Raw genomic sequence first — 13200 nt, 5'->3', positions numbered from 1 at the left:
TGTCGCCTACACTAACCAGTCACGTGCGGACTGACAAGTTATTTAACCACCGAGGGCCCTAATGGGATGGTGGCCCCAAGAAGCTGTAAGCACAAAACCAGCAAACGAGCCACAGGACCATCCGCCCCAAAGTGAATTCCACAGAAAATGCAAAGCTACAGTGGTGGGGTGCTCGCCGGGGACAGCGGTGGAAGTGCAAGAGGCGAGCGACTATTTTTATGTGGCACGTTTGGCTATTTCAAGGTTTGGGTTTTATTTTATTTATTTATTTAGCCGCGGAGGAAGTAGTACTTTCTCATGACTCATCTCTTTCAAAATGGTGGCTCAGGCATTTTTGGTACTGAAATCATCTTGAGTTTGCAGCTGCCAAAAATATGTCTAAAATCAAATCACTTTAATTTATGCTGTCATGTCACTCAAATGTTTAGGAAACTAACACCTGAGAATCATGGCTGGATTCTAAAGCTGGAACGAACCCTGAATGTTAGTGTTTTCCCACAAAAAGTATAACTCAGAACTGTCTGTTGAAAAATATGTGTGTGTTTCTCAAAACACGTATCTGGAAAATGGTAAATTATTATCATTCAGAAAGCCACCAAGCTCATGAGCAAAAGGCTCATTACAAAAGCAAGAAGGTTCGTGGCACTCTGGTGGCCTGGGGCTCACGGAACCGGGGTTCCCTGTGTGCCTGAGCAGCCCATCCCACCGGCGGCCTTGGCTTCGAGCCTGTCAGCGGCCTCTGTGCTCTGGGAAGGTCCACGGCAGCAACTCACTTTCTTCATACTCTGTAATGCAAAAGACCACTCAGGGTTCAACCCCACTGCCTCAAAAACTCAAAACGGGAAAAAGACACCAAGAGGAAAGTATGAGAGCAATTCAAAGGTAATGCTTATGAAATCGCACACCTTGGCGTGGGTGGCCTGCGCACACCTCTGCAGCCCTGCCCCACACCCATCTGGGGACATGGGCCCTCCCAACACAGCTTTGCCAGCCCTTCTCCAGGCCGGTGGTAAAATGCCAACCTTGAGCAGGTGGGGTGCTAGGAGGCCCCCCACCTAAACACAGGACAGAGCACATGGCCGGCACTCAGAGGAGGGGGCGCCGTGGTGGGGAGGGGGCCTCCTGGGTCTGTCACCCACACCAGCAGGACAGGTGCATAAGGTGGGCTCAGGAGCAAGGGGCAGGAGAGAGCGGAGACACGGCTGACGTTCAGAGCAGGAAGGCTGATTCCTAATTTATTTGCCCAAAGACCTGCTGCTTCCTGGATTTAAATTTCTCTCTGTGAATGTCCTTATAAAATGCCTAGGTTACATTTCCTGTGTAGAACTCACATGCTACACTCTAAATTCAGGAAATATAGTGTTTAGTTCTAAAGCCAGCCAGTTTTAAAACAAGCAAGAAAATTTAAGTTTCAACACATGATGATAGGTTATTATCTAAAGGATAAACAAGACCTACTTACAATCCCTTCAAACTTGAAAAAAATTGTATCGGTGAGTGAAGAAAGGAAGTTAAACTGGAAACTTCCATAGAAACGTTTAGTGGGACTGAGCTCATTGCCACACTGTGAGAGAAAAATGGCCAGCAAAAAAACGGTTAACGCTGGCCTTGTAAGGAAGCTGTGGCCGGTACAGAGCAGAATGGGCGGCCCTGGGAAGCCTATAAAGCCTGCTGGCTGCTGCACAACGGGCTCTGGCCATTTGTGACAATGACAGGCAGGTCTTGGCTTCCACGATGGAGCTGAAGCTGGAGCGGCTGAGGACAGCAGCGTCTGCTCAGAGGCCACACCACGTCGGGCTGCTGGCGGCGGCACAGGTGGGTCTGTCCTGGGCTCCGCCTTGGGTGGGCACCCAGATGGAGGGCTGGATGCAGGTGTCGGGAGACTGGGCACCCCCTGGGCAGAGGGGCGTGAGGCTTCCCAGATGCCAGGCAGAGCCACGCCCCACGTGGGACAAACCAGGCTTTGCTCTAAGGATCTCAGTGTGCCTGGAGAAAGGGAGGCTCTGCACCTGGGCTCCTTTCCTAGCGCACGCCAAAAACTACTGTTATCCAGTATTCTGTCATCTTTTGTTCAAGCAAGGACCTGAGATGACCCCACTCTGCTTTACAGCACAGCCCTTCAGTCACTCTGCCAACCCAGGAAATCACAGGTGGATTCACATTCCTTTACAAACACGCAGGCCTCCCACCTCTGTCAGAAATGTGTCATTTCTCATGATCTGGACGAGCAGTGGAAATCTGAAACAAAACAATATGAAACTGCTCAACACTCACCTTGCTACACATTCTGGGTCCATTTTCTGAGGACGCTGTCAGCAGTAGATTTAATACTGAGTTAGACCATTGACAGCGTTTGTCAAGGAGCTGCGTCTCCAACGGGCAGGAACGCAGGGAAGGGCTCGGTTGAGATTTCCCACGAGGTCTGTCTAGGCAACTCCAGGGAGCGACAGGGGCCTGTGGCAGGTTCCACTCCCCTTTTAGCTTTTCTCTAAAACGCAGTCCAAAACCTTCCAGAATTTCCGCATTTAAAGAGCACAACAGAGTCTGAGCAGTTTTTGTTCAGCAATGAAGCACAGAGGCATCAAACAGGGTGCTACTGGAATCCAGCTTGTCCACGCCAGCAAAGCCGTGGGTACACCACATTTCAAATAACTGACACCATGCCTGTGATTAATCTCTGTCATTTCTCTTTTTTTGCTGAAGCAGTACTTTCAAGCAATAGCTCAACAAATGTCTATTCGGGCCTCAGTAACACTTTAAAAATGATTCCTGATGATCTCACAGGGTAAAACAAAGACGCAGAAGTAAAACAATTCAAATCCATTTTAAAGTGACCAGTCAGTTCACTGCGGGTTTCTTGACCTTGGCCTGCTGCCATCGGGCTGGATCCTTCCCTGGGGTCACCGCAGGGTGTCCTGGTGCCAGGAGCACCCCCTCCCCAGCTGAGATGACCCAAATACCACAGGCACTGACCAAAGACCCTGGCAGAGCCACAGAGAACGAGCAGGCAGCTGGGCGACGCAGCCCAGGCCCAGGGGCCCACATTGCAGGTGAGCCGCCGGCGCTGGCCCTGGCGGAAGCAGGTTGGAAGGTTTTCCGGTGACAAAAAGCATTACAAAATACTTTAGGTTTTACAGTAAGTTGTCACAAGTCACAACACGGAACAAAACCTCAGCATTGTTTCCTGAAGCAATTCCCATTTTTGATTCCTTCAATCCACAGTATGAATAAAAGTTTCGTTTTTGGCGTCCAAACTTAGTGCTAGGATTCGCAGAAGAGCTAGATTTCTTTGATCATTTTTATTGTAAGAGAAAAGATTCTGCTCCAATCTCCACAGAGCTCTGAATCCACCGTCTTTCAGAAAAGCTGGGTTTTTCCCTTCCCATATTTCTCTTTCCAACAGCTGCTGGAATAAATTTTATTTTCTCTCCTGACAGACAGTAGTTTTCCTGGGATCCCCAGACCCGCCCCCACATTACTTCAGAGGGTTGCTATTCGACTATTAGAAAAAGACAGGGTGTCCGTCAGTGTGAGGATGACTCACTGGCCGGTTCCCATTTAGACGGGGCGGCTCGGGTGGCCGGCGGGAGGAGACGGGCGCTTCCTCCACTTCATTCTTGTGCCCCAGCCCAGTGACCACTGTCGCCAAGATGATACGCCTCCGGCTGGCCTCGGCGGACAGCCCTGCAAACCCACACTGGGGACTAACCCTCTCCCTATGCCCTCCCAGGTGCCCCGCAGGCAGAAGAGGCTGGCAGTGCGGACACCGGAGACATCACCCTGGGCTCAGCTTCACGCAAAGCAAACCCAGACTGGCAGGAGCTGCTGGCGCCAGCTGCTTTCACAGGTGCCCAGACCCCCTCAAAGGGCAGCAGCACCTTTCCTTGTAAAGAGAGGTGTGTTGTCTGTCCAGAAGGGGTTGCTGTGAGCCTCGCGGCAAACCCTGATGCCGGCCGCCGTGGACACGTGGCTGTGACTGCTTGGCGCCCATTTTCGGCATGGAGCCGAGTGCCGGCGCCTGCAATGGCACCCCCGCGGCCCTCGAGCTGTGCCAGGCGCTGAGCGGTGCCACCCTGGCAAACCAGACGGCCGGGCTCTCGGAGCACCAGCAGTACGCGGTCGGGCTCTTCCTGTCCTGCCTCTACACCATCTTCCTCTTCCCCATCGGCTTTGTGGGGAACGTGCTGATCCTGGTCGTGAACATCAGCTTCCGCGACAAGATGACAGTGCCCGACCTGTACTTCGTGAACCTGGCGGCCGCCGACCTCACGCTGGTGGCCGACTCGCTGATCGAGGTGTTCAACCTGCACGAGCGCTACTACGACATGGCTGCGCTCTGCACCTTCATGTCGCTCTTCCTGCAGGTGAACATGTACAGCAGTGTCTTCTTCCTGACGTGGATGAGCTTCGACCGCTACCTGGCTCTGGCCCGGGCCCTGCGCTGCGGCTCGCTGCGTACCAAGCGGCACGCCAGGATCAGCTGCGGCCTCATCTGGATGGCCTCGCTGTCGGTCACCCTGGTGCCGTTCACCGCCGTGCACCTGCAGCACGGCGGGGACGTGTGCTTCTGCTTCGCGGACGTCAAGGAGATCCAGTGGCTGGAGGTCACGCTGGGCTTTGTGCTCCCGTTCGCCATCATCGGCCTCTGCTACTCGCTCACCGTGCGGGTGCTGGTCCAGGCCCACCGGCACCACCGCCTGCGCCCGCGGAGGCAGAAAGCCCTGCGGATGATCGTGGCGGTGGTGCTCGTCTTCTTCATCTGCTGGCTGCCCGAGAACGTCCTCATCAGCGTACACCTCCTGCAGCGCACGCAGCCGGGGGCCGCACCCTGCCAGCAGTCCTTCCGGCACGCCTACCCCCTAACTGGCCACATCGTCAACCTGGCGGCCTTCTCCAACAGCTGCCTGAACCCCCTCATCTACAGCTTTCTTGGGGAGACCTTCAGGGACAAACTGCGACTGTACCTTGAGCAGAAGACAAACATGCCGGCTCTGAATCGCTTCTGCCACACTGCCCTGAAGGCAGTCATTCCCGACAGCACCGAGCAGTCAGAAGTGAAGTTCAGTGGCGCGGTGTAGATGCCTGAGCTGCACCAGCAGAGACACAGTACTGGTGGGCGCTGGGGACACAGGCCCAGCTGCAGCACTGCTGGGGCCTCTCCCGGGCGCTGCGGTCACGCTCAGAGCTGTCAGGTCCCCCCACCAGCCCCCTGGATCCCCACTGCTCCTACACAGAGCTGTGGCCACCCAGCCACGCTCACAAGCAGGTCACAGACGAACCGGGAGGGGCCAGGGACCAGCATGCCACTCCTGCCCTCTCTGCACAGACTATCTCACAGCAGAAGACGGTTCTGATGTTGGCCAACAAAAGCAAAAAGCAAGGGCCACTCTGGATGGAGTATCATAGTTTCAAGGGAGATCTACCATCCTGGGGAGAAACGGGGTCTGGAGACAGGATACACCCACGTGAGGTGAACGGATGTCCTGGGGCTGTAGTCACAACCGGCCCAGCACGTCGCAAGCGCACGTGAGTTACAGGGCAAGGACGCGCTCCTCTGCACGCCAGGCACCGTCACCTCCAAGGACAGCACCTCGCCACAGCTGGTGAGTCACACCTGGACGTTCGGCTGCCTGAGCCGTGAAGGCTCTTCTCCAGGGACAGGCCAACTGCCTGCTCCGAGACGCCGGCCGAGACGCTGTGTTTGTTTCCAACCGTCTTTGCCCCCCATTAGTGTGGCGTGAGGCCGAGAGGGCAGGGCCGTGCAGTAGCGGGCAGTCCAGTTGGCCTCCATGAAATAACAGTGGGAACAGTGACGACTAAAATGCAAAGAAGGAACAGCTAATGATTGCTGGCAATGTTCAGCCTCAGTCAAATACAGCCATGCCAGTTCTTCCAGATGCTCTAAGCAGTTCCCTAACGGGGACAGGCCTCTTGGAGTGGGGCCAAGGCAGCAGAATTGCACCTTCCTCACAAAGGAGAAATGTCCCCTAGCCCAGCAAGCCTCGCTTACTAAAAGAACTCTTAGGAGGCCAACATGTAAATCCAGTCACCTGGACGCAACCTGGCACCTCCAGGGTGCCTGACCTCTGTGGCACAGTCCTCTGGCACCAAGAGAACTCCTGCTGCAAACGGATCACATGTCCTCGCTTTTCTAGAAGGCTCCAGTTGTCAGCATGAGCCATGGAGTCCGCAGTGGCTCAAAGCACTGACACAGCCGCAGGCTGGGGGCCCCTACCTCCCTGCCCCACCTGCAGAGCTCGGGGCCACCTCCCCAGAAGTGCAGCTGGAACAAGCTCTGCCCTGAGCGAGGTCTCGAGGGTCCTCCCACGGGCAGGGCCCTACCCGGGAATGGGCCACTTTCCGTTTTAACAGTTCTTTCTGTGTGCAAATCTCCAGGAAAGGATTTGTCCCCCGCAAGCATCTGCATTCCCCAAACTGCGCAAGTGCCATCTCCAGAGGCTCACATCCCTCAGACTCACTTGCGACACACACATCCCAAGTCCAAGTGCAGAAGCAGCTCTGCCAGGATGGCCCGCACCCCCAGGTCCAGGGCTGTGGGGAGCCACGGGGGGGAGGGGCAAGAACACCTCCCTCCCCAAGGCGAGCATGAGGTGTGGCGGAGCCCAAGCCAGTCCCCAGGACGACAGCCTTCCCTCGGCCGTGAGGACCCTCCATCAGCCACCAGTCTTCACACAGCACCAAGGCCCTGCGTATGGCCCTGGTTTTCTGAACGATGGGGGGAGGGCCTCAGACGCTTCCCCTCATCCTCTCCCTGTCCCCCAATGGCATTCTGCCCGGCAGCACAGGGCCCTGTCAGAGCAGGTGGCCATGCCCAAGCACTGCGGCCCTGCGGACTCCGAGGGAGACATCTTACACCATGAGTGCTGGCTCCTAAGTCCCCTGTGCAGGTCAGTGCTGAACACTCTGTCACAGAACGTGGGTACAGACTGGACCCAAGGGGTTCACCACTCTGATCCCAGCTGGAAAAGTGGTGATGGAGACGCTCTGAGAAGATGCAGAGATCAGAGGCCATCATGATTAACTTTCACGGGAGGGTTGGGAGACAATGTATTCGAGAACAAGGCCTCATCTCAGAGGCTCCAATAAGCCAGCCCAGAGTCCACATTGCCCTAAGAGTCTCCAGCTGCTGGGAACCTTAAATGGCAGTGACCTGGCCAGGAAGGTGCCGTCTCCAGCTGCAAAGCCTAGGTCCTTTCCTCCACGGCCCTCGGCAACCCCTGGCTCTGACAGGCGAAAGCAAACCACGTAGAGACTACATACCGGAGTGAACACGGAATGGAATTCCGTCCTTTCTCTCGTGCTTAATAATTCACTCTTGATTATGGGAAGGACACGGCCCTCCCCCTTCCCAGACCACGTATCCCCACTCGGAGAGGAGTGGAAGCGTTTGGATCTTAAAAGCTGGCCTGTGTACAGACCTTCCTCTTAGAGGGCGGGCAGGGACAGAGCTCACACAGACCTTCCCGTCGGCTGTTTTGTGTGCGTTGGGAGAGGTGCCTCTGAACTGTTTCACATGAATTGTGCCGCAGGTGCCCTCACTGTGCAGATGCGAGCTGTGAATGTGGAAGAGGGCTGGTGGGAGACCCCATGGGAGAAGGGGAACTGCAGGAATCCGTTTAAATCCAAGTAAGAAAAGCATCAAGAAAATGACAGGGTCCCATACGAAAGACACAAGGACTCCCCTGATGGGTCCCCACTGGCCAAATCTAGGACAATTTGAGCAGAAAGATAATTGGGAAGAGTAAATAATTATAAACTGTTGTAAAACAAGAATCCCTGAGTCCATTCCAGTACAAATAGGTGTAAACAAACAATGAAATAAACATAACACAATGGATAACGTACAGGAATGAACAAACGAATGAGTGAGAGGGTGCTGGCCATGGCAGAGTGATGGGGGGGGAGCTGGTGTGGGGTCGTCCTTCTGCAACTGTCCCAGAGAAGCCGGGACAGGCAGCGACCCTGAGTGCAGGCCACCCCGGAACCGACAAGGAGCAGACACTGCAGAGCCTGGCGTCCCTCTGTCTGCTTTCATGCAGGGGAAACAGTAACCACACAGCCCGGAGAGGGGACTGCTCTGGACCAAGCCCCATGAGGAGGGCACCACGTGCCCACATCTTCATCTGGGATCACAACCTGAATGTGCTAGGGGGGAACATGGCAAAATCCTGAATGGGGACAGAGAGCTGGGGTTCAACCAAATGTCAAACTCATAAGAGACAAAGAAGGGCAGGAGTGTTCCCGATCGAGGGACGGAGCAGAGCCGTACCACGGAACGCACTGGACTATGTGATCTGTCACAGGGTGGCCTGCCCGGGAAAACACTCCAGGCGAGGACTTGGGCCATGTCACCGCTCTGCTCCTGAGACTGGGAAAGGCGCTGAGGTTGTGGGAACACGGCTCTCGTCTAGGGACGTGCGTCGCAGTGATGGGGGGCACACAGAAGGACGGAATGTGGCTCAGCCACAAGGACTGGTGCACTGACACCCCACACGCTCGCTCGGAGAGGAAGCCAACACGGGAGCACCAGGTGCAGACCCACGTCGACCAGAGGCCCCACAGACAGACCCACCACGACAGGAAGCAGCCCATGCACGGCCCCCAGGGGCCAGGAGAGAGGATGGGGAGTGACTGCTGACAGGGGCAGGGTGTGTGGGGTGAAGACACTGTAACATTAGATACTGATGGTTCTACAGCTGGGAATGTACTAAAAAGCACTGAAGCACACACTTAAAAAGGAGGAATATTATGGTGAGTTCCATCTCAATAAAGCTGTTGTTTCAAAAGAAATCACTCAGGCACATTTCTTCCTAGTTGGTCTCCCTTACTTGGATGCAAAACAGTACCTCTGAAGTAGGCACCACTGTGTGACAGGGTCACTTGCTCCTTCCCACCACGGTGGCCCTCCCCTCTGCCAGCAGGTTACCAGCAGCCACGCCCCCTGAAAATGGAGAGGTCTGAGCCGGCTGGAGGCCCAGAAGCCACCTGCCTACACTTCTTGGAAGCCTTCTAATCAAAGTTCTCTCTTTTTACTTACTGCCCAGAAATTCAAGCTTTCTTTTCTTTTCCACAGTAGGAACTAATGATCTGGGGTGTCTTGTGATACGCTGCTCACTTGAAAACAGAAAAAAAGAACTTCCATGAAAATTATAGCTGAATTCACTAAATTGTGCCCTGGAGGCTCATAAAGGCACGAAGGCCAGCTCCAGCCACTGGGACTTTTGTCAGGCCTGGGGAGACCTGCACGGCCGCCTACCAGGCGTGCGGTGAGCCCACCTGCCACTCGCCAGCTGTCGGCATCGGGGGACGCAGGCAGAAGGCACCAGTGCAGGACAGAAGTGGGTGCACCGCCACCCTGCTGGCTCTGTCCTGTTCCAGGACACGCTCACTGGGCAGTGTGCTCACCACCCAGAAAACAGGCTTTATTGTTTGAGCCGTTCTTGTGTCACTTTGTCTCTATTTAGTTTACGTTTGGGATAAAGTACTTCCTGAAAAACATTAGAGACTCAAGGGTGATGAAACATGTTGGTCAGCTACAAGCAGCGGACGCACAGACGTCCCCAGCCCTCCGCTCAGGTGGGTGAGATGTTGGGACTGCTGAGGTCGCCGCTGCATCTTCCCTTCTGTGGTCACCGGCTGAGACCGGGGAAGGAAAGCTTTTGCTTCTTGAACTGACTGATCAAGTGAGAAATACCTTCCAGTGAGCGCCTTCCCGAGGCCAGCACTGGGGCTGTTTGCAGATTTAATCAGCTCCTTGCCTTCCCAGTTTGGGCGGGTGGGGAGTCAGCTAGCCAGCTCAGAAGCAGAGGAAGAAAGGGGGTAGGGAGGCGTCATCTGTCATCTGTCAACCGCCCACCATGTCCCAGCTTCTGTGCACCCACAGCCTTCAGTTCAAAGCCGTTTGGGTGCCTTAACCTACCTGGCCCACAAGCACCTCCCACAGCCCCTGGAAGGGCAGCTGCAGCCCAGTCAGCAAGCCCATGGGGGGGGGGGAGGTTTCCAGAGGGGTGGGGCACCCTGTCCATCAGAGCTGGGTGGGCCCTTCGACACCGGGAGTGGCTCCAGACTCACTGAGACAGATACATCACCAGCTTCAAGGGACATAAGGCCTGGGAGAGCCCTGTGAAAAGCTTGGGGTGTCTCACAATGGATGGTCCCCGAGCCGACACATAGACCACTCGGCGGGCGTAAGCCTGTGCACATGCCTGCAGCCTTAGCTGTCACACCCAGAAAAACGGCAGCTGCTCTGAGTTGATCTGATTTCTGCCATTGTCCAGTGGGTGGGGGAGCTCGCCTGGGAACAAAGGTTTTAAAAGCCAACGGAACACAAAAGAAAAGTGCACCAAATTTGAGTGTAATTCTACGCCTTTATAGAGGGGTGATCTCAGTCTAAAACTTATCACAAGAAATCAGCCGCAGGGAGTTCTGGCAAGAGTCCCCTTATTATTAGAAAAGGCAACATGCCCGTTCCCCCCAGGGCATCACTGCTTCTCAACAGGAACACCCACTGACGGAGGAGGAATAACCTTTCACACCAAGTACCTCCCGGCCTGGACAGCTACTGCCGAGTGGTCTACTTCCTGCCCCTGGTGAGCTGTCCCGTGTCCGTCTGCCGTCCCCACGTCACCAACGACAGGGGTCTGTGTGAAGCTCCTTACATGGACCCCAGCAGCTCGTCCTCAAACCTCAAGTGTCTCTGAGCCATCACCTGGAACACAGGTGAGGCCGGGTCCCCAAGAGTCAGGCTCTTCCGAGGAAGTCACAATAAACTGCTTCCACACACAAGGAAGACATCCCCCCCCCCCCCCACACACAGCCCTGCTCAGAACATTCCGTCTTTAGCAAACAATACAGCCTTTTCTTTGCTAACTCAATAATGTAAATGCCCAGAAATGAAGCAAATGCCCACAGGCCACTGTCTCGGGTGCTTAGTTTCATCCTCTTCTTTCCAAGAAACAATAGCCGATGGAGTAAAACACGCAAGGTTCTTTCTAAAACACGCAAGGTTCTTTCTGGCCCTCAAAGTCACAATCCAGAACCCCCTCTCCCAGGGCAGCTAGGCGTTGGCTGAGCTGGAAGACCTGGTTTCAGGGAAATTGCCAAATCCATTAGGAAGCCACTCAGGTCCCTGAATCCGGAGCTGCCCATCCCTGACGACAGCAGAAATGGCCAGACCAAGTGACACCGCAAAGCTCAACACTGTAAAAGCACATAAAATCAGAAAGAATGGGGGACTCCCAGACCGATTTCTGGAAGGAGCTCGAACGGGAGGTAAGTGACTGAGTGCCAGAGCCACTGATGTCCTCAGGGCATTTGTCCATGCGCCTCCCCACCGCGAGCTAAAGCACACAGAACTGCACCTGGGGCTGCCAGCTGACGTGCAGGTGTCCTGAGCCCCCGTCACCTTCACCCCAACCCTCCGAGTACACGTGTGCATGTGCACACACACAGACGCACACCCACACTTATCGTAGACTAGAGAACAGACGCCCGTGGTGCTCAGGAACAAAGGGCTGCCTGTGATGGGGACAAAAAGAAAACAGTTTATGGGGCGTTGTGGGGTACCCATGAGCCTTGGACAAGATGTGAGCTGGTCCTCAGCTGCACCCCAGAAACCTGGCAGGAGCCACTATAGACTTCCTGGAGACGCCACAGCCATCCCAGGCCTCGGAAACGCCCCTAAATAACTTTCAAAGGCAGTGACCAGGAAACAGTGAAAGTCAGCCTGGTAAGCAGCGAAAGCAGCAGCTACATGAATAAAACGCAGAAGCAACCTCACAGACTTCATGCTGCAATATAAAATGGTGGCTCAGGCGGTTAGAGCTCCGTGCTCCGAACTCTGAAGGCTGCCGGTTCGATTCCCACATGGGCCAGTGGGCTCTCAACCACAAGGTTGCCAGTTCAACTCCTCGAGTCCCGTAAGGGATGGTGGGCAGCACTCCCTGCAACTAAGATTGAACACGGCACCTTGAGCTGAGCTGCCGCTGAGCTCCCGGATGGCTCAGTTGGTTGGAGCGCGTCCTCTCAACCTCAAGGTTGCCGGTTCGACTCCCGCAAGGGATGGTGGGCTGCGCCCCCTGCAACTAGAAAAACAGCAACTGGACCTGGAGCTGAGCTGCGCCCTCCACAACTAAGACTGAAGGGACAACTTGACTTGGAAAAAAGTCCTGAAGTACACACTGTTCCCCAATAAAGTCCTGTCCCCCTTCCCCAATAAAATCTTTAAAAAAAAAACCAAAAACAACCAGCTGTGCTCATCACATGTGAGGAAACAAACGTCAAAGTTGAAAATATCTGCATGGAACATAAAACTATAAAAAGAAACGTAGGAAATACACCAAGTCCTCAGAAAGCACAAACTTCACAACACACAACTCATAGGAACAGATACTTTGAATAGCATTATAACTACTAAGGGAATCGAATTCATAATTTAAAAAGTCCTGAAATCTCCAGCCCCAGAGGTTTCACTGGCAAATTCTACCAAACAGCTAAAGAAGAATTACCACTAAATGCCCCGATTTGAAAGCAGACAAAGGCAGCACAAAGAAGAGAAAACTATAGGCCAACATCCCTCATGAATCTAGACGAAAAAATCTTCAACAAAATATTGACAAATAGAATGCGGCTCATATAAAAATTATTACACACCATGACCATGTGGGGTTTATTCCAGGGAGGCGAGGCTGGTTCTATATTCAAGTATGAATCAGTATCATGCACTATGGTGGCTGAAGAAGAAAAATCACGATCAGAACAATGGATTGGGAAAAGGCATCTGACAAAACTCGATCTCTTTTCATGACAAAATCTCACAGAAAACTAGGCACAGAGGAGTTTACTCAACTTAAGGAAGAACAGCTACAGAAGGAGAGAAATAAAATGAAGGGGCAAGTGAAAGTCTGAATCTGAACTGTAATTGTCGATAGGAAACCAGGAGGAGCCACTGGAGAGTGGTGAGTGGGACCTGTGTGGGACAGGAAGTGACTTCCACTCCGAGGGCTGACGGAGTGCCCGCGGGCAGGCGGCACTGAGAATAAACCTGAGGGAGGAGAAAGCAGAGCCGCCAGGTGGCTCAGGTGAGGCCTGGACCAGGATGGGAGCCAGGTGCTGAGAAGCAGGCCGACTCCAGGGGCGGTTCCCCCTCGTGGGCTGGGTCCCAGGGGATGTGAGAGAAAG

At 54.2% G+C, this 13200-nt stretch overlaps 2 protein-coding genes across 8 annotated transcripts in view; one reads left to right on the top strand and one right to left on the bottom strand.

Annotated features, from left to right (window-relative positions):
* Positions 1-13200, bottom strand: part of CHLSN (cholesin) — a 98515-nt gene that overhangs the window by 60764 nt on the left and 24551 nt on the right. The window lies entirely within an intron of this gene.
* Positions 1692-8803, top strand: GPER1 (G protein-coupled estrogen receptor 1). Its single transcript, XM_081035712.1, has 2 exons — positions 1692-1815; positions 3731-8803. Exon 2 carries the CDS (start codon positions 3999-4001, stop codon positions 5076-5078), a length of 1080 nt encoding a protein of 359 aa, XP_080891838.1. The 5' UTR covers positions 1692-1815; positions 3731-3998; the 3' UTR covers positions 5079-8803.

The sequence above is a fragment of the Rhinolophus hipposideros genome, assembly GCF_964194185.1.
Source record: "Rhinolophus hipposideros genome assembly, chromosome: 23".
In the NCBI taxonomy this organism is placed as follows: Eukaryota; Metazoa; Chordata; class Mammalia; order Chiroptera; family Rhinolophidae; genus Rhinolophus; species Rhinolophus hipposideros.
The sequence above is the reverse complement of the archived record's forward strand: the minus strand, read 5'-3'. Positions and strand labels throughout refer to the sequence as shown.